The 19216-nt window shown below is 52.6% G+C and overlaps 8 protein-coding genes across 8 annotated transcripts; 3 read left to right on the top strand and 5 right to left on the bottom strand.

Moving 5' to 3' along the window:
* Window positions 1-597: 597 nt before the first annotated feature.
* Window positions 598-2268, bottom strand: PV08_03880 (uncharacterized protein; the record flags this gene model as incomplete). Its single annotated transcript, XM_016378231.1, has 2 exons — window positions 598-2088; window positions 2161-2268. 2 exons carry the CDS (start codon window positions 2266-2268, stop codon window positions 598-600), a joined length of 1599 nt encoding a protein of 532 aa, XP_016236908.1.
* Window positions 2269-2972: 704 nt separating this feature from the next.
* Window positions 2973-3823, bottom strand: PV08_03879 (uncharacterized protein; the record flags this gene model as incomplete). Its single annotated transcript, XM_016378230.1, has 2 exons — window positions 2973-3311; window positions 3383-3823. 2 exons carry the CDS (start codon window positions 3821-3823, stop codon window positions 2973-2975), a joined length of 780 nt encoding a protein of 259 aa, XP_016236907.1.
* Window positions 3824-4481: 658 nt separating this feature from the next.
* PV08_03878 (uncharacterized protein) lies at window positions 4482-6409 on the bottom strand (the record flags this gene model as incomplete). Its single annotated transcript, XM_016378229.1, has 3 exons — window positions 4482-4738; window positions 4787-6334; window positions 6367-6409. The coding sequence occupies 3 exons, from the start codon at window positions 6407-6409 to the stop codon at window positions 4482-4484; spliced, it is 1848 nt and encodes a 615-aa protein (XP_016236906.1).
* Window positions 6410-7485: 1076 nt separating this feature from the next.
* On the top strand, window positions 7486-9276 carry PV08_03877 (uncharacterized protein; the record flags this gene model as incomplete). Its single annotated transcript, XM_016378228.1, has 1 exon — window positions 7486-9276. One exon carries the CDS (start codon window positions 7486-7488, stop codon window positions 9274-9276), a length of 1791 nt encoding a protein of 596 aa, XP_016236905.1.
* Window positions 9277-9948: 672 nt separating this feature from the next.
* On the top strand, window positions 9949-12048 carry PV08_03876 (uncharacterized protein; the record flags this gene model as incomplete). Its single annotated transcript, XM_016378227.1, has 2 exons — window positions 9949-10409; window positions 10551-12048. The coding sequence occupies 2 exons, from the start codon at window positions 9949-9951 to the stop codon at window positions 12046-12048; spliced, it is 1959 nt and encodes a 652-aa protein (XP_016236904.1).
* Window positions 12049-12210: 162 nt separating this feature from the next.
* PV08_03875 (uncharacterized protein) lies at window positions 12211-12750 on the bottom strand (the record flags this gene model as incomplete). The annotated part of the gene is made up of 1 exon (XM_016378226.1): window positions 12211-12750. One exon carries the CDS (start codon window positions 12748-12750, stop codon window positions 12211-12213), a length of 540 nt encoding a protein of 179 aa, XP_016236903.1.
* A 980-nt stretch (window positions 12751-13730) lies between these two features.
* On the top strand, window positions 13731-15668 carry PV08_03874 (uncharacterized protein; the record flags this gene model as incomplete). The annotated part of the gene is made up of 3 exons (XM_016378225.1): window positions 13731-14533; window positions 14581-15471; window positions 15527-15668. 3 exons carry the CDS (start codon window positions 13731-13733, stop codon window positions 15666-15668), a joined length of 1836 nt encoding a protein of 611 aa, XP_016236902.1.
* Window positions 15669-16234: 566 nt separating this feature from the next.
* PV08_03873 (uncharacterized protein) lies at window positions 16235-16987 on the bottom strand (the record flags this gene model as incomplete). Its single annotated transcript, XM_016378224.1, has 3 exons — window positions 16235-16369; window positions 16416-16645; window positions 16777-16987. 3 exons carry the CDS (start codon window positions 16985-16987, stop codon window positions 16235-16237), a joined length of 576 nt encoding a protein of 191 aa, XP_016236901.1.
* Window positions 16988-19216: the final 2229 nt, after the last annotated feature.

Genomic DNA, 19216 nt, shown 5'->3' with positions numbered 1-19216 from the left:
ACAGAGTACTACAGAATGAATACCTAGACCTGATGTCGACGTCCGTGTCAAATGTCATAATAAGTGGCTGTGTACGGAGCAGATGTGGCGCATTTGCCTGCATCAACAACAAATGTGTCTTGGTATCTTGTGTCTCAAGGGTATCATCACGCCAAACTGCCCGGGTACTTGACACCCTCCTTGTTCTCCTGTAGGTGCCCTAAGGTGCTGCTGTTGTAAGTAGACGCATCATTAACTGAGCTCATCTGACCACCGTGCTCTGGCCATTGAGTGCCTCGCATGTCAAATCTCATGCTTTCATCGGCCAGCCGGCAATACCACGCGCTTCCATGATTTGCATTACATACACTACTACACCTTTTAATAGCCTGTTGCGAGGCTTGCAGTCTATTGCTGCTCGTTCATTCTCAGCTCCCTGTTCTTTTCGCCTTTTCATCACCCCGTCATCATCCCGGCAACGTCTGCATCCCTATTCCCATGACCGGCACCGTGAGTCTCTCTCATACCGATCAACGCTCACCACGTTCGGCACGTGTCGACATTGCCATCTCAAGCTTCGTCTGAGCTTGGAAATTGCCCCTCTGATCGCCGCCTACCTCAATTCCCCTGCAGGCTTCGCAATTCGTCCCGCACCTCTCGGAGCTCTCGTTGAGCTTCCTCCTTCGCGGCACGCTCACTGTCTCGCTCGTCCTCCGCGTCATTCTTCTCGGAGAAGTAGTCCCATTTCTCCTCGTTGACCTTGTCGAGTTGCTCTGTGAGCGATGTGACTTGGCCACGGAGCTCCGCAACGTCGACATTCTTCTCCTCCGTCATCTGAGCGAGCAGGGCCGCATTCAACTGTTGCGATGCGCCTGACAGGTTGACGCGGCCCTGAAGTTCGTTGTTGATTGCTTCCAGGTACGAATTTCGACTTCTCAGTGCAGTTTTACCGTCCTCGAGAGCTCGGGTTATGTTCTCCAACGTCTGGATGTGTATGGCCATGTTCCGGCGTGCGTCTTCACTCTCCAGTCTGCGCTGGTCGACAGCTTGCACGTATCGCCTCAGCTCCATGTTCTCCCGCTCCAGAGCTTGGCATTGGCCGTCGACTTCCTGGAACTGCATTGACATGGTCTGCAGCGCCAGTCGAGCATTGTGCGTTTCCTGTTCGAGACGGGATTTCTCTCGCTGCACAGTTGCTATCACTGCCTGTGCCGCTGCGGTGACTTGGTCTAGTTCTTCTCGCAGGCCTTCGACCTCTTGCTCCTTCACTGCAAGCTGGCACTGATAGAAGTCGGGGAACGGTTCCAGATCTGGATCTGGCTGTGGGAACGCAAAAGGATTGCCATCCAAGGGAGTAGTCGAGCTGGAAGTCGATTCCGTATTGGAACTGGAGAAGACTCTTTCGACACCGTCAGTGTCTCCACTGGAGGTTGACTCAAAGCCACGATGGCTTGTCGCCAGATGAGCCTTGGGAGCACTACCCCGAACAGCCCCGGTGCGAGTGCGAGTCCGATGAACTCGAGGCAGATGACTGGAGGCGTAAGGGAGGTGCACGGATGTCGAAGTATTGTTCACATCAATGCTGTCATATGATGTCGATCGTCCATGTTCATCGATGTTGTAGTGGACGGTCGTCCCAGTCTCAGATTGAGAATCGTATTGCGAGTCATCTTCAATGTCCACACGCTGGAGGTGACCTGGCACAGTAGCAACAACTGCTGGCGGGGGCACACCGAACGCAGAGGTCGTGTTCTGTCTGATGGGCTCTGCTGCAGCGGTATAGGTCTGGCTCTGAGCGCTGTTATTTCTTGTTGATCCAATGACTTCACAAGGGAACAGCGTTCTGTGTTGTTGCCATGGTGCTTGTCGATGTGTCATTGGTGTTGTGGGCTCCAGGGGAGTCTTCGATTCTGTGAGTGCCTTGATCGGAGGCCGGACCTCTTTGACGGTGCAATCATACTTGACGACTTGTGGTTGGCGGCCTTCGGACAGGAGAAAGTGCGATAATTCGGCAGTAAGGCTTCCAGAGACTGTCTTGATATAAGGCAGTCGAAGACATGGAGTTGAGACTTTCTCGACATTCTTGTCGTCATCGGTTGGCTTTGCTGCCTGAGGTGTTACTGTCAGCCACCACGCGTCTGAAGCTGGCGTCCATTACGGGAGAAGAGAAATACCACTTACCTTGAGGATGATGCTAATTGTAGCTGTTCCCACGCGCACCAGCGGGTATTTGATGGCCTCCGGCAGCCTCTTGAATGGCTGAACAGCCGCAGACAAAAGGTGCAACATTATTGTTGCTGAGAAGAGTCAACCATCGAACAGTGTTCCTTCCCACGGGACGCTACTCACCATAGGATCTTTCTGGATTGTGACGAGAGAACGTATCGAAGCGAATCGGTATTGGTTAGCCTTCGAGAATTTGAGTATGCAGAGAGGATGAAAAAAGGGAAACGGAGATGGAAAGGAATTCTGAGAAGCAGTGTTGATGGTATGGGAGGACGATGGAGGATCTGGGAAAGGTGGGCGGTATATGTTGTGATCCGGGAGGTACAGCAGTAACAGGAAGGTAAACAAGGCTGTGAGTATGTATATAGATTGAATGACCACAGAAGCGAAAATGCTGCCATGTGAACGCGTTTGGCGTGGTGAAGACAGGATGTCCGCCTGGAGGTGGCGCGATGGCAGTACCTTGGGGGGCAATAGATGAGTGAATACGTGCAAGTCGAGGAGCCCGATACCGCCGTTTCGGTGGCTGTAGCCATGGACAGGAAGAATGCTGGACATTCCCACCTCATCTGAAAGACTCTTGTGCGTTTTCAAGACCATCGGAGTACCGAGTTGTTTGACACGAGTAAGTACTTGTTTGTTGTGAGTAGAGATGATAGAATTGGGACCGGTGACAACTAGCAATCAAAGGGGAAGCCATCGAGGTGAGTGCAGAGCTTGAACTGTATCACCAAGACGCCGTACATCTATGGCTGTTGTCTGCGGCTCTAGACATCCTCGCCTGCAGCCCTGCGGATGCACGATACAATAAAATCCGGATCGCTCAGAAATGGGGAGTGACCCTCTTGACATCGTTCAACGTGGAAAGCGCCTTCTGCTTCGGCAATGAGGCGCTCTTGGATGCTTGGTAGCAATGCACGGTCGTTCTCGGTGACGATGTACGTGCTGGGGATCTCTTTGTATGGTGTCCATGTGGCCGGCGTGATCAGAGTACCGACGGAATGTGATCCGATCAACTTCAACGCTTCTTCCACATCCTTGGGGTCGCAGCGGTTGTATAATCGCTCTTTACCAAGTTCCGTGTCACCCGGCACCAGATTACCATTCTAAGCACTGTCGTTAGCAATGGCTTAGGCAATGCAAGTGGACAAGGCTTCCACTCGAAACAACAACATACCTCGTCAGCCTTTATTACCTTCATCTGCAGCTCCGCAGCCTTGATCTCCTCCTCAGTAACGGGTTTGCAGGCCTCCTGGAAGATTTGTCCCTCCTTGACAGGCACAGAACACATGTAGACCAGCCTCGTCACCGAGGTTTTGAAGCCCTGTGCTTCTCTTGCCTTCGTGCCTAGCCCCTTGACACCCTCGCCCATTGGAAGACCGCCATATGAGTGCGCTACAGCAACAACATCCTTTCCGGCGTTCAGTTTCTGCAACACGGCTTCTCGGACAGCTGCTGCATCCTTCTCCCACGAAGGAACAGGTGGGTTAGCATCCACCGAAGCCAAAGATACACCGACAGCGTCGTAGCTGAGTTTAAGCAGTCTATCGATGACTTTTTTGTAGTGCTGAGGTTTGTGCCACGCTCCTGGGACAAGGACAATCGCAGGTTTTGACATTGTGCGACCTGTCGACCCACAAGGCTTAAACAAAATCTCTGATGGAAACAAATTTTTGTGAATGTCCAAGTGTATCGTAGTTCAAGCATAACATCCGTATTTATACCAGAGGAGATATGTTGAACAGAAGGTGCGTATGAGAGCCGTCAAATTGCATGATCGGGACCGACCCTTCTCAGATCGAGTTCAAAATTATGCTGGAACCGGTGTCTCGGCCCGCTATCGTTGCACTGTTGTCGTTCGTGCATATTCGACGTTTGTGCCATTATTGCAGTCGGACAAGCATGTCCATGCATCGACAATAGACAGTGACCGTAGCCAAAGAGGGACTACCAAGACCCAAGGTGGTCCGTGCGTTGATGGGAAGCAGGGGTCGGAGCCGAGTGCGCGTTTTTCTCCTTCTCTGCGGAGCTTCTGCTTGGAGATCTTGGATTTCCGAATTAGGGAGACCAGCATTCGGACAGGATATCCCCGTGATCTCGAATCAAGCCTTGAAGTGCCAGACCTGCGATTCTTGATCCACTTACCGTGACTTTTAGAGAGACAAGAGCCTTCATAAGGATGCCTACCTGACGCTCCCAAATACCATCGAATATAATTCCAGTATCGGAACGTAACTGAAGGTCGATAGTCTGTGCAATTGCCATCTTGATAGCTGCTATGCCATGCCGGGGCTGATATGACAAGCAGTGATTGGGATGTCTGCACTCAAGCCACTATCTGGCTTCCAGGATCCGGGAGTTGGTAAGGTGCTCACGCATTCTACCGTTCGCGTAAGTGCTGAGATCGCTTTCAGTTGATAATGCCGGAGTTTACAGCCAAATTGTTGGTCCATGGATTCGTTGTTGGCTGTCACAGATTGTACGGTGTGAGTGACAACGAGGACTCCGAGGTACCAAAAGAACATCAGTCCAACTAGTCAGAACGTCAGCGAATCGTCATGTTAGTGGTGAACAAAATCACCCGTGAACTTATACACACTCCAGAATTTGGTTGATCCAACAGGTAGATGCGCTATACTTTCCAAAGGAAAATCCAGAAGGATGTGGTATGTTGCTTCGTAGCCCTCGATAGCTGCGAATACCGACGAAATGGAGGGTATCGCGTCGATGCTATTTGACACCTCGTTCTGGAATCGACCAATCTGTCTCCATACATAGGTGGCGTTCGCAAGTGCTTCGCGGCACATATCAGGGATGCCACCTTCCACATTGAAGATATCCGTCTGGGACAAGGAGAATTTTCGTTGCCTGGGAATATCTAGCATCCTGCAGGAGCGCCGTGTCAATAGGCTCGCCACTGTATCTCGAAGATATCCAAACCAGAGAGCAATGTTCAGGCTTGCTTCGAGAAGCCCCGAGTATTCCGAGAAAGGCCCTAAGGTGGTACAATACCTACGAAGAGGGGCCTCCAGAGCTAACAATTTGTCTAGACCAGAATCAAGGAATTCATTTTCGAAGCCATTATTGTCGGGAGAGCCCCTTATCTCTTGTGGCACATCGATAGTATCAAAGAGAAGTGCGGCGTACACCACCCGGAAAGAGTAGATTGATCTGGAGTCGTTGATCAGTGATCGAGCGTTATGCCATGCATCAACAAAGTCTCCAGGCTCTTGCTGCATTCTTCCGGCTGGCGTAGAAAATAAGGCACCAAAAGCCACTTTAGTGTCAGAGCTCGACAACCATTGGAATGAAAATGCCCTTAAAACTGCTTTGAGGACTTCATCAGACTTCTTTTGATCTGCTGAGCTGAGGGGAACGCCCCACAAATCACTGAAATGATCAAGAAAGCGGAAAGCACCCATCACTCTCATCCTCCTTGTCGTGCTGACCAGGGGTAGTCGTTGCGAGGCGAAAGTGGTGAGCGGCGTTTGTATTTGTAATAAAGACGTGCCTCTACAGGGCGTCGAGGCAAGTTCCGGGCCTTTCGAATGCAACTCCAAGTCCGGGAGGCCGTTGTTGAGGAAATCCAACACAGAAGCAGAATACTTCGCGTCCGAGCAAGGAATATTCTCTTCCAACTCGTATCGATATCGGCCTGTATACATATTGCAATTGTAGTCCAAGAAAACCGAGCCCGCTCCAAGAGTGATCGTTTCGTATATCTGAGACAGATGGTCATCAAGGATAGTTGCATTCGATTTCGCGTTCAGCAAGTGCGTTGGACTTCTCAATGCGCAGCCCACGACGGATCTTGTCCTGTATTGAGAATGGCTCTGTGAAGATGCCAGTGGGACAACGTCACCAGATTGTGCAAATTGACCTTCTGCTTGGGGAAGCGACGGCGTTACAGACAAGTCAAACTGATCAATGCCATCTAGATCAAAATCAAGCCACGGCAACAAATCACCCTCGGCGACGTCGAGAGACACCAGGGGTTCAATGGCTGGACCGTCACTGATAGTGCTATCACGGACGGCTGTGCTTGAGCCTGATGATTGAGACTTTGGAATCGAAGCTTGAGAGCGATTCAGTCGTGCTCGTCTGTTTGCTCGTCCATTGGCCTGGGATGCTGCAAAGGTGAAAGTGCATGCGTATCCTAACCTTCCACAGTTGTGGCATACACCACGGCCGTTATCTCCCTCATTGTTGGGGGTTTCTAGCAAGCACCGGCGTTTCGAATGCCGGCATTGATCACAGCTCGCATTTTGGCGTCGAGAAGAGTGTGTGATGCGGGAGCTGGGCATCGCACCCTATAGCCGGAAATGAGGTGATGGACCAGGTTAGGTACATTCAGGGTCGAGGACCACGCGTTTTGGATATCCTCGGAAAGGAGCGACGTGTCGTACAGTGGAAAGGTTGTAGCAGGGTGTAAAGAGATGATAGTTACTTGCCAATGTTCTTATCGTCGTAGATGTACATGCATGGTGAAGCTGAGGCTGAGGTCATCCATCCTGCACACCCCGAGAGAAAGCGAAGAATGCACGGGTAGGGTCGTATAGGCATGCAGGTACCTAAATATCTTACCTAAGCGACCCATTAAGCTAAGGCTCGACAGGGCTGAAGACCACTGTAAGAGGCAGGTTGCACGCGCCTAAACGGCTGACTGCAGCGTCGCCTGTTTTAGGGTCGGGTAGCACTGACAGTACAGTGATTGAACGAATAGCCGCGAATCCAGCTTACCAACCAAGATTCTGAGAGCTGTCGGCCTTCGTCACATGCTGCTCTATGGATCTCCGTTGCGATGGATCTGTTATGGAGAGAAGTGCTTCGTTGTGAAGGCTACAGAAGAGGCGAGATTCAAATCCAAAAACACCACTGGCCTACTGAAGGGTTGATTCAGGCACGAGTTCTAGGTACCATAGAGATGAATTGACGCCTAAAAACGGAGTATTGGTGGTGCTCTTGGCCTCTGGCATGGAAGGCTGGATAGGGCAGCGGGAAGCTATTTCTTTCTGTTACCCCTTTTCCTCTTGGATCACCTCAATGCTGAAACATCACGGAACTAAAAAAAAATAGCATAGCCTGACTGCGCCCGCGCTGCACTAACTAGCCTGAGGGGCCAGCACTCAATCTTGATCAGGGCATCTTCTGCGTGTATGATATGGAGCTTCTCTTGCAGTTTGAATGCCAGTCTCTGGACTGTGACAAGGTGAGAATGCTGACTGAACCATGATCCCTTGACATTCGAGGCTGCCACCATCTTCCTGTCTCACCCTCACCATGGCGTCTGCCACAGACATCATAACCTATGTCGGTGTGCCACTGGCCGTGCTCGGCGTATTACCCATTCTCTACACTTTTATGCTAGCGGTCCTCACACAACGACGGATACGTGCTTCATTGCTCTGCCACGGTCACCGACCAGTCAGCAGGACTCGACCCAACGATGGCTTCACGATTCGAAGTTCTCCCATGACGAGCCTGATCGAGGTGGAATTACCCAAATACACCATCGCCCCTCTGGAGAGAAACCATGACGACTACTGGAAATCCACGGATGCCGGTGAGGAACAGACAGGGGAGGAGCACCGACTGCTGGGAAGAGCGGAAACCACAATGAGCATGATGGAGGAAGGCCGCGTGTTGGGGTTCCTCCGTGGTGGTAGTTGGAGGGCTTTCCATTGGAAGAGGCTGATGGTAGGCAGAAAACTGTATAGGATACAATATGAAGATGAGCTTCGCGAACCACCTGCCGAGATTGAATTTTCTGATCTCATCCATTTCTTGCTAGATTGGGGTGCTGTCCCCGACGCAATGGGTTGGGAAAAGCTAAAGTCGGGCGGGCTGTGGACTCCCGCTGGAACAACACTTCTACGCAAGCCAGGCGATGCAGAAGACAAGACGGCGGGAAACGCCGACTGGGTTTTAAGAACAACCATGCCCGACGAAAGCGACGGCGTCCTGAGCGTCACCATCCGATGGACGAAAGAAACAACAGCATTGACAGACACCAGAGGCGTCGCGAGTCTCCCGCCAGGCTGGGGACGGCTGAACCAGCCTCGACAACTTGAGCCGCGAGACAAGCTCAAGGAGGATGTCAAAGACCTACCATCTCGCATCGAAGAGATGAAAGCCGCAGACAAATACAGCATAGACAGCTCGAGTCTCCGTTTCCGAACGGAGGATAACCGCGTGCAACGAATTCATTGGGAACAGAAACACGTCGAGACAGGATTCATCCGTGAACCCTTTCCCACATATGAACGATCAGTGGCGTCCCTCTGGTTTACATGTGCGTCCTCGGCCCTTCTTTCCCGGAAACAATCCAGCGGCGGCTTGTGGGCGTTCGAGATTCCCGCCGAGATCCGAACGTTTGTCCGCAAAGAGTCCATACCCTGCGGCGTTCTCGTGACGCTGGGCATCCTCGCCGAGACCGACGCGCCACAGTGGTCGTCAGAACCCGAGAGCGCAGTTCGCGACGCAACAATGAACATGTCGAACAGACACTTTCAACGCTTCCAGGCGCGAGTCGCCGCCGAACGACTCGAAGCCACTATGCCTCCCGAGCAAGCCAGGATACACCGAATGAACCGAGAAGCAGCTGAGCGACGCGACCAAATGAACGACATGACGGAGTCGCTCCGTTTCCGCGAAGAGCGCAATGAGCGTCGCATTCAAGAAGCCATCGCCAGCCCCCGCATGAGCATCAAAGCGGCCTTCGAGGCGTGTCTCGCGTGGCTGATCCAGCAAGGCGAGGTCGGTCGCGAGTGGACGCTAGAGCAGCTCGTCGAGGCGATACTATATCTACTCGTGGTGGATCAGAGCAACAACGACCAAGGCGAGGCCAGAAAAGTCTCCAGGATACTCGACGAGTGGCAGGCCTGGACTACGGCGGGAGGCATGAAGAAGCAACAAGTCAAGCTGCTCGAGGAGAACAAGACTGCGTTCTGCTTTGCTGCAGCGCTGGTAGCTGTTGTCAGTGAGTGCGCTGATTCCGATTCCGGCCATGGTAAGGCCGGTGCAGACATGCTGGAGTGTTTGAGATTATGGCGAAAGGTGCGTCTAGGATGAGTTTTCCTAACTCTCGTAATCGAGCTTGCTCAAGCTCAAACTCTTGTAACAACAAATAATGGCGGCCATGGCCCAGGCAATGGCCGTAGTAGCTATAACTTGCCCAAAAGTTGGACGCTCGCGCCAAATTTGCACCTGGAGTAGTTTAATCCCAAAATGTAACTGAGATGTACAGTGCCTCCCCTGAATTGCACCGATGTTAGACGCCTATATAAGAGGTAGCCATGTAGAGGGTCGTTGAGCGAGAGGGAGGTCGTTGGCTGATAATGGGTGTCGGACACCGGAATTCGGAGAATCGTGCATCCGCTATCTCAGGTAAGATAGCAAACATCTACGGAGTACGGAGTGCTCCTTACCTGTCTCACCTTGATATCTCGGAGCCCTTCATCAATGTGCCACCTTCGCAGCCTGACAAGCCATATGATCAGATAATCCGAGAGACTCATTCTCTTTTTTTCCCTTCCATAGACTATTCTGGATTTGTGCAGCGCACATGAGGCATAGCAGAAACCACCAACACCCACTCGTTGCGTCGTTCCTTTCCAGCCCCTTTGTCAGATTTCCTTGAGACGAGTCTTCAGCACAAGATAGTAAACACCATAATGGGCAGTTTGGAGCCAACTACCCTCATTACACTATTTTGCACGGCGGTATAAAGTCCCTGGCGTTATCATGCAGCAGATCGAGCTCAGGGCCCTTCCAACCGGAGCCTCACGAGTCTCGACAAGTTCCGACCGTTCAGACACGGAGATGGTACATTTCAGAGGCTCCCTTAGCCTCTCGGACGCGAAAGCCGTCCGCACGAGGGACGGTGACTCGCCGACAGACGAGGACCTGAAGACGTTGCCACGCGTGGCCGACCGCATCTCGTGGAGCGTGTACACGGTCGCCTTCGTCGAGCTGTGCGAACGCTTCTCATACTACGGCACTCAGATCTTGTTTCAGAACTTTGTCCAGCGCAAACGGCTGACGCCGACTGGTGCAGCACTTAACCCTAGCGGTGACACCAACAACAACCCGGGCGCATTGGGTCAAGGACAGCAGACGGCGACCGCTCTCAGCACGTTCTTCGCCTTCTGGTGCTATGTCACACCTCTGCTGGGCGCGTGGCTCGCCGATACGTATCTTGGAAGGTAAAGTAGCTCGCGGAAATCCATATCTCCAGCTTTGTTTTCATCCTCTTCTTCCTCCTCGGCCTTCTCCTACACTCTTCACATATTCCATTGGGCGCTCCCGTCTCGTAGCCAAGCTAATGCGAGTGGCATTGTATCCAGGTACAAGATGATTATGGTGTCCATCGCATGCGCACTAGGAGGGCATTTCATCCTCGTTGCCGCCGCTACACCGTCGTCTCTGCAGCACACTGACTCTGCTCTGGCGACATTCATCGTGGGGATCATCGTCTTCGGCCTCGGGACAGGAGGGTTCAAGCCCAACATCTCGCCACTCATCGCGGAGCAGATCGTCACCGACAAACTTCGCGTCGAGACCAACTCTGACGGCGACCGCGTCATCATCGACCCGGCGCAAACGTCGGCGCGCATCTACAACTGGTTCTACCTCTTCATCAACATTGGCGCGTTGCTCGGACAGCTCTCCATGTCCTACGCCGCGCTGTACATAGGATACTACCTCGCTTTCCTTCTCCCGACCATTCTGTTTCTTCTCTGTCCTCTCGTGCTTATCGTGTACAAAAGCACTTACCGTCTCAACCCACCCCAGGGCTCTGTCCTCGGCCCGGCAGTCCGCTTCCTCTTCTACGCCACGAGAGGCCAATGGTCCCTCAACCCGATCCGCACGCTACATAATCTCCGGACGCACGATGTCTGGACCGCTGCGCAACCGTCGCGGATCCCTGCCCGCCGCCGACCTAGCTGGATGACGTTCGACGATGCCTGGGTTGCCGAACTGCGACGGGGCGTGCAAGCCTGCACCGTCTTCCTCTGGATGCCCATCTACTGGCTCACGTTCAACCAGCTTCAGAACAACCTCATCTCGCAGGCCGACACGATGCGGCACACCGGCATCCCGCCCGAGATCGTGAGCAATTTCGACCCTCTTGCGCTGATCATCCTCATTCCCGTGTGCGATCTGCTCGTTTACCCTGCCCTGCGCAAGTCCGGGTGGGTCCGTGTCACCCCGATCCGCAAAATCACGCTAGGATTCTGGTTTGGGAGCGCCGCCATGATCTACGCTGCCTTCTTGCAACGGTACATCTATGCGCACAACGCCTGTGGCATGTATCCTAATGAGGGGCTACCCTTGGATAGCAGTCAGCTCGGAGCCGACCCCGCAGCGGCGCGCGAGGACTGTCCGCCGGCCGACGTGAGTATATGGTGGCAGACACCCATCTATGTCCTCATAGCGACAAGCGAGATCCTCGCGAGCGTGACGGTGCTGGAGTACGCTTTCACCAAAGCCCCGCGGAACATGAGGAGCATGGTACAGGCCTTCAGTCTGTGCATGACGGCCGCGGCCAATCTCATCGGAGAAGCACTCATTTGGCTCGCGAGGGATCCATTGCTTGTATGGAATTACGCCTTCATGGGATTCGTGGCTGCCGTTGCTGGTGGGCTGGTGTGGAGGTTCCATGGGCATTTGGACGATGAGGAGGATGCGATGAATTTGTTGCCTCAAGGACACGTCGGTGTGAAGAGTACGCAGAGAGGTAGTGCCGACCTTAGACGGCGTAGTGGGAATGTGGGCGAAGAAGACTCGGAAGGGAGCGAGGCGGAGGAGGAGGATCACCTTATGCAGAATGTTCGGCCCTGAATGGTCGACGGAATGCATAGTCATGCGTATATTTTTCGATGGCCCTATCTATAGAGACGAGACCAGCCAGATGACCGAAGTCAACTTTTCTTGGGCTCTGGTTTGTGTATGTCCTTATTCTTCACTTTTCCGTCCCATTACCACTAAGGGTTGTGTTCTTGTTCAGAAATCCCCGAATGCTGTCAAAGCAAATAACAGGCCAAAGCTAATCTTGAAAGCCGCATTGTCGTTGATTGCACTTCGGAGGTCGATGTTCTTGAAATACCGTTGCAGGCGTTCAACCGGGATAAAGTTGTAGCCCTTGCGCGCGGCGTACTGCCAAAGGACAATTCCCAGACCGACGATGAGAGTCAACATGCTTGAGAAAGCCGACAAGACTACCCCTGCACCTAGACCTAGGATGGCGCCTAGACTGATCTGCTTCACGGCCGCAGGGTTGAGTGTCCTTCCATCTTTTGTCAACGGGGTCCGGGCGTCTCGTGAATGTGTGTAAGGGGTACTGCTAAATTCGGCGGCTTGAGGAGAATAGGGTGAGGTGTCCAGTCGAGCTGTGTTTGAGGGATGGAGGAAAGGCGCCGCACCCAGGGACACGCCAAAAGCGACGAGCACTGGCCGACTGAGTGGTGACCGTACTCTTCCAGCCGGTATGGATTTGGCGACCGACTGGAATGCGGAGGGTCGAAAGGCAGTTCTGAGAAGCATGGTGATGGACGGAGAGGAAGCAAAGCAGTATGTTTGGTGGGAGAAGCGGCGGCGAGGAAGACGTTTGACGTCAGCACGACGATGAGAGACCGGAGCGCGGTTGCTGAATAATTGAAAGGTGTCTCACTGTCAGTGCATCGTGTTCGTAGAGTTGTGCGCAGGGGTAAGTAAACGATGGCTCAATGCACCACTTCGTCCTCGTTCTGGTGCTCCCCGCGAAGTTGAAGTTGAAGTCGTTTACGCGTATCAAGAACGGAGGAGTGCAGGGGGTGCGCTGACTAATGACGTCATTGCAGTGCCCACGCTACGGCGGAGCATGAAGACCCCTGATCCAGTCGTTTTCTCTCCTTCTCGGGATCGGAGATTCGTATCTCCACATCGAGTCCCCCAAATTCTTCTTCAGCGCTTCCTGAGCTTCTTCCCAGGCTGTAAATCTACGGTAATCACGAGCACAGCGTTTTGAAATTGAACGGAGGGACTTTGACCTCTTGTTGTACGTGTTATGCTTTGAACTCTACTGCGGAGTCGATCCGTCATACCACTACAATACAAAGATCCTTTTGCCGAAACTCGACAGCCGGCAAACCACCATCCGACCGAAGGAACAACTTCGCGTTACCCACCCGGTCGAACCCACCGAAATTCCCCCATCACTACCTCTTCAAGCCCTCATCGCGTGTGTGGAAACGCCCCGGGATCTCAAGCACTAAACACGAGCCGAGGGAGATAATTGGCTACAGTCGGGTCTCGACGGTAGAAGATGTCCCCATCGGCCACGAAGCACTTGGTCTGGGGAAAGGGGGTTTTCCCGGGCAAACCCCTTCCCCAAGACTTCACGCGATTGTACATATTGACGATAAAAATCTATTGTAGCCTGTTGATCAGTCTTTTCTAGCACTCCTGCTTCGATATCGTTTTCTGCCCTTGCCCTGTCCCCGTTCCTTTGGATATCTTCAAGCGCCCGATAGCCATTGACTAACATGCCGCATTCCACGGTGGTGAACGGCGTTAGCGATGGGACGCAGCATACAAGCCCCACGGTCATTGAGACTCCTCTCCTGATAGTCGGTGCTGGTCCTGCTGGAGCAGCGCTGGCATGTTTTCTCTCGCATCCGCCATATTCCATGACGGGCATCATGATAGCAGCTGCCCCCACCACGTCAGATACTCCCAGAGCTCATATCACAAACCCCGCCGCCCTGGAATGTCTCCGGGACATCGGACTGGAAAAGCAATGTCTAAGCCAAGCAGTTGAAGGTGACTGTATGACACACACCCGCTGGTGTCACGACATGACCGGAGAGGAATATGGACGAATCTATTCCTGGGGCAATGATCCTAAGCGAAGAGGGGAATACGACTCGGCGACTCCCTGCCACCACGTGGATCTTCCTCAGACAGTCTTTGAGCCCATCGTGGTCCAGAGAGCAGCCGCAGAGGGTTGGGATGTCCGCTTCAAGACGAGCCTTCTCAGTTTCGAAAAGGAAGCAGACGGAAAGATTCTCAGCCGAGTTCGCGATGACTTGACCAAGATTGAATATTTGATCAGGTCGGATTATCTATTTGGCTGTGATGGTGCCAGGAGTCAAGTCATCAGAGAACTCAAGATTCCCATGATCAAGAAGCCCGGGCAAGGCCTTGCACTGAACGTTCTGGTCAAGGTAGACTTGAGCGACTTCGTCGAGGCGAGGAAGGGCAACCTCCACTGGGTCTTTCAGCCTGACCAGGAATACCCGGACTTTGCCTGGAGCGGCCTCATCCGTATGGTGAGGCCATGGAACGAGTAAGTCCATTCACTGGCATTTTGGCTGCCTGTACTAACCATCCCAGGTGGATGTTTATTCTCTTCCCCAAGCCAGGTGCCGAATGGAAGGAACCAACAATGGAGCAATATACCCAGAGATGCAAGGAGATTGTTGGGCGAGATGACCTGCCCGTAGAGGTCCTTGGCGTGTCCAAGTGGTACATCAACGAGATCGTCGCCGAGTACTACTCAGAAGGCAACGTCTTCTGCCTAGGCGATGCTGTCCACCGTCATCCTCCCTTCAACGGTCTGGGATCAAACACCTGTGTTCAAGATGCATTTAACCTTGCGTGGAAGATCAAATATGTCTCACAGGGCTTTGCCTCCCCATCGATCCTTGACAGCTACAGCACCGAACGACAGCCTGTAGGTCTCGGCGTTGTTACTCGGGCAAACCAGGGCATCCGTGACCATGTTCCGGTGTGGAAAGAAATGGGCCTGATGGAAGACACAGTCGAAAAGAGGATGGCCATCCTCAACAGTCTCAAGGATGCCACACCTGAAGCCCGTGAGCGGAGAAAGCGGGTGAACGCTGCCATCGAAGGCACGAGCCACGAATTCCACGGCATCGGGGTGGAGATGAACCACCGCTACGAGTCTTCCGCTGTCTATCTAGAAGATGAGATCAAGGCCGGCCGGGAGAAGCCTGAGTGGCCAGAAGACCCCATCCTGCAGCACAAGGCCAGCACCTACCCTGGCCACCGCCTGCCCCATGCCTGGTTGAACAAGACGATGCCGGACAAGGAGCATACTTCGACCCTCGATCTTGCCGGCCACGGCTCCTTCTGCCTGATAACCGGTATCGGCGGCGACAAGTGGATCGAAGCAGCCAAGAAAGTGGGCACCGAGCTCGGCTTGGACATCAATGCGTATAGCATTGGCTGGGGACAAGAGTGGGTCGACGTATATCGTGACTGGTGAGTACAACAGTCTCTCCGTAGATGAGCTATGGTGACTAACCCATGATTTCAGGGAACAAAGAAGAGAAATCGAGGAGGACGGCTGCCTTCTCGTACGGCCCGATCGATTCATCGCCTGGCGGTCGATGGAAATGGCCAGTGACAGTGAAGGCAAACTTCGCGAGGTACTGAAGAAGGTGTTGGGACGACCATGATGTTTTTTCAGCTCAGCATGTTTGGAATCGAAACTGTCTGTAATGTCTTGTTGTGGGAGTATCACGATCTTCTCTTTTTGTTCGTCTTGCCCGACTATCTGGCATGTGGATTACGGTCAGGAGAATGACTGTCACGAGTTGTCGACCTAGCAGGATCACTATTAGCGAGACATAAACGAGCCTTTTGTGTATCATACCTTGAGACGAAGTCTCCACTTGTCGCTGAGATATCTGTAGAGTTCTACAAATGGGAGAATGTGAACGGCGACAAGATCGTGATATGACAGCTGGCTGCCCTATTCTGTGAAGAGAAAGGTACAAACGGGATCGTCCGCACGTTAGTTGGATACACCGTACGTGTATGGTTATCATTTTGCATACCGACTTGTACCAGGATATTTCCATTTAGACTATTCACTACCTGTGGAAGGTGAGGTATGCGTCTACCCCATGCAGAGAGCTCCCGAGGACATAATAACCATGCAGGTACACGCCCAAAGAGATGGCGCGGAGACCTGACCTTGTACACACAACATTCTGTGTAGCTCTCTTCCAAAACAGAGCGGCTATTTTGATCGTAAACTGCAAACCTCCGTCACACGATCCCACGCCTCGGCCTTCATGGCACTGTGCAGCAGATCATGGGATCTCCTCCTGATCGAGGAGCCGTCCTCCACCCAAGGCGGAGACGCAAGAGCATGCTATGACGCGATTAGCATGCGTCATGCGGCAGAGAAGCGTACTGACAACTTGACGGAAAGATTCTGTCAACACTCGAACAGCCTCGGCCGCCTCTCCTGCGGCTCTGTGACCAAGCTTCACAGCAGCAGCAGCAGCAGCAGCAGCAGCAGCACTGTTCGCCGCATTCCGTGTAACATCAAGTCTCTCCCCTGGGGAATCCTTCCTTTTGGGCATCCAGCTCTTTCCCGAGCATGGCCGGAACCTTCTCCGCGACTCCCAGACTGTTGGAGTGCCCTCTGACCACCACCAGTAGCTTTCATGAACTTCCCATTTACTGTTCGTCCCTCCTCGCGCCGAGGTCGGGGTCGGTTTTACCGTGCTTCTTCTCACCGAGAGCGCGGGCGAAAGAGCGGGGAACATCGACAACCTTTTGCGTTGAGGAGGTGGAGACGATCAATCGTCCAGATGTTGAAAGATCCCGATCGACTGTTGGCCACGACGGAACGATTTCGCAGGCCCAGGAACCCTGCTTTGCGACCCAAGGTCACATCGACGATCATGATGTCGTACTCAAGGCCTTGTACGCCATCAGCCCTGATGTTGACCAGCTTCTTCCATTCGGGGTCGTCTAGGATCATCTTGCCTCACTCACGTAAAACCTGGAAAGCCGTACATATGCTTGGCCACAGTGCTGATGACCACACTGTAGAGGGCTACCAATGTGGCACATCATTCTGTGGCGTTTCTGAAGCTCAGGCTCTCGGTACCTGGCATGCTCGCAACCGTTTAGATGACATCGCCAAGCGCGTCCTAAATGGTATCGTACAAAATGAAGGCGCATAAGCGGAAGGTGACTTGTCTACTGCGTACAATTTGGCCAGGGGCATTGGTGAGTATGAGTCGGACGTTTAGGGCCGCTTTCTTGCTGTCTTGGTTGATCTTCAGTTTGGCCTCTTTCTTGGCCTGCTTCCTGACGTGCTTCTGGGCCAGCTTCTGCGAGTGTTCTGAAACGTCTCGTCTCTGTATGCTCCGGCCACCGAGCAAGTCTCATGGTACGGGCGAGACCGTCTTAGCTGGGGTTCTGACTTTTCTGATCGGTAGCATTCGATGAGCAAGTTCCTTCCTTGACTGATTACCTTTACCAGGTTGGTGTAGGTGTTGATGAGGTCAAGAAGCGCGATGTTTCCCATGAGACTGCGATGGTGGTTATTGGTCTTTACCTTGGCCGCGTCGACCATCGCCCACGCGACGAACAGGTCCCGATAGACTCTCGGTATTTTCCGATCATTAGCAGCCTCAACTGCTCGCTTGACAACTTTTGGATCACCACCATCAGGATTGTTGATTATGCTTGACCAGGCCAACCAATCGATTCATCGCGGCGATCCTGAGAATCTCCTCGAAGATGTTGTTGGCAATTCAAGACATTGATCCTTGGTTGGTCGTCGCGGGCAGCTCGTTGAGCACAACCTCTCCACGAGAGTTGATGATCCTGCTGGCCTTGCTAATGTCAACAGTCAGAAGGAGGTCGACAAATTTATCCCTGAGCTTCTCCATATCTACGTAAGAGAGATATCACCGTTGCGCTTCTTACGACGGGTTGTCGGTTTACCATCTTTCTTCGGTCCCTTTTGTTTGGCAAGTTCCGTAGTCTTCGGACTGCGAGAATTAACAGGCGCAAAGGTGAGGCGAATATGCCGTGGCAGGTATGAGTCAGAGCCAAGTAACGGACGTCCAGTTGCGCAAGGATACGAAGCGCACCCAATGAGTTGCCCAAAAATATGATTTCCTTCTATGCCGATAAGGCTGGCAAATGCCAGACAGTGTTTGATTTCGTCACTGGTTCCAAGTACGTAGCAACGTGACAGAGTGTTGATAGTATCGATCTCGTCTTCGAAGACTGAGCTAGGGATACCTTGGTGTCTCAGTACCTAAGCTGGTCAGCATCCGGTCGTTGAAACGAAAACCGAAGAGGTGTAAGTACACTTACCAGTTCAGGTAGAAGTCTGGCCCCTGTCTCTCCTTCAAGTCCTGCCAACAATTAGTTTAATTGTGGTTGTTCTTGGCCTCATATATAAGCCTAGGGAGCTCACCGGATAAGCAAGGCTGTAGTCATACGTATATATACCCGAAAACGCCGACGAGTCACCGTCTCTGAAGTGGGTGTGTGTGGGATGAGAAAGAGGAAACGAACAAGTAGGAGGAAGGGGGTTCGGTACTTTATAGGAAATTTCTCTACGGTGGGCGGTCCAGGGGCGGCGGGCGGCAGGCTGCAGCTGAAGGTGGTGAAGAGATTTGGTGTTGCCTTGAGCTGTAGAGCCATCCTATTTTTGAAGACAATAGTGTGTCACTCGTATAATGAATACGGAACCGAATTATTGTCGTTGCTGAATAACTGTGAATTATTCGGTGAAGCCATCGTTTGAATCCCGAGAAAGGCATTCATTCGTGGAAATAGGCCACCAAGGTGTCTGGAATTGACATCCAGTAAAGTCAAGAATCGCGCGGCTCTCGATGGTGTGGTCGATGATACTGGTTGTGCATTGAATACTGTACCTAGGCAGTCAATCCCCTTGATCCCCACGGTCAACATCTTACCCCTTTAATGGATGACACATTTTCGTAATTGTTGCTACAATGCAAAACTCGGCTTCAAAGATCGAAGTGATGTGAATGCAAACCTCCGGCGCGAGTTCCCCAAAGCCGGTGTTATGCATGCTGGCGCCTGCGTTATTCCGTGTGTCTTTACTCCGAGAGTCATTTTCAAAGCTTGCAGTACCAGAATCGTGTAACTGTTGCTCGTCACAGGATGATGTGGTAAACATTAGAGTGTTTGTTGACTGGGAACATTGTTGTTACAGGCATTG

Source organism: Exophiala spinifera, assembly GCF_000836115.1.
Source record: "Exophiala spinifera strain CBS 89968 unplaced genomic scaffold supercont1.3, whole genome shotgun sequence".
Classification (NCBI taxonomy): Eukaryota; Fungi; Ascomycota; class Eurotiomycetes; order Chaetothyriales; family Herpotrichiellaceae; genus Exophiala; species Exophiala spinifera.
This window is presented reverse-complemented; position numbering and strand designations above follow the sequence as displayed.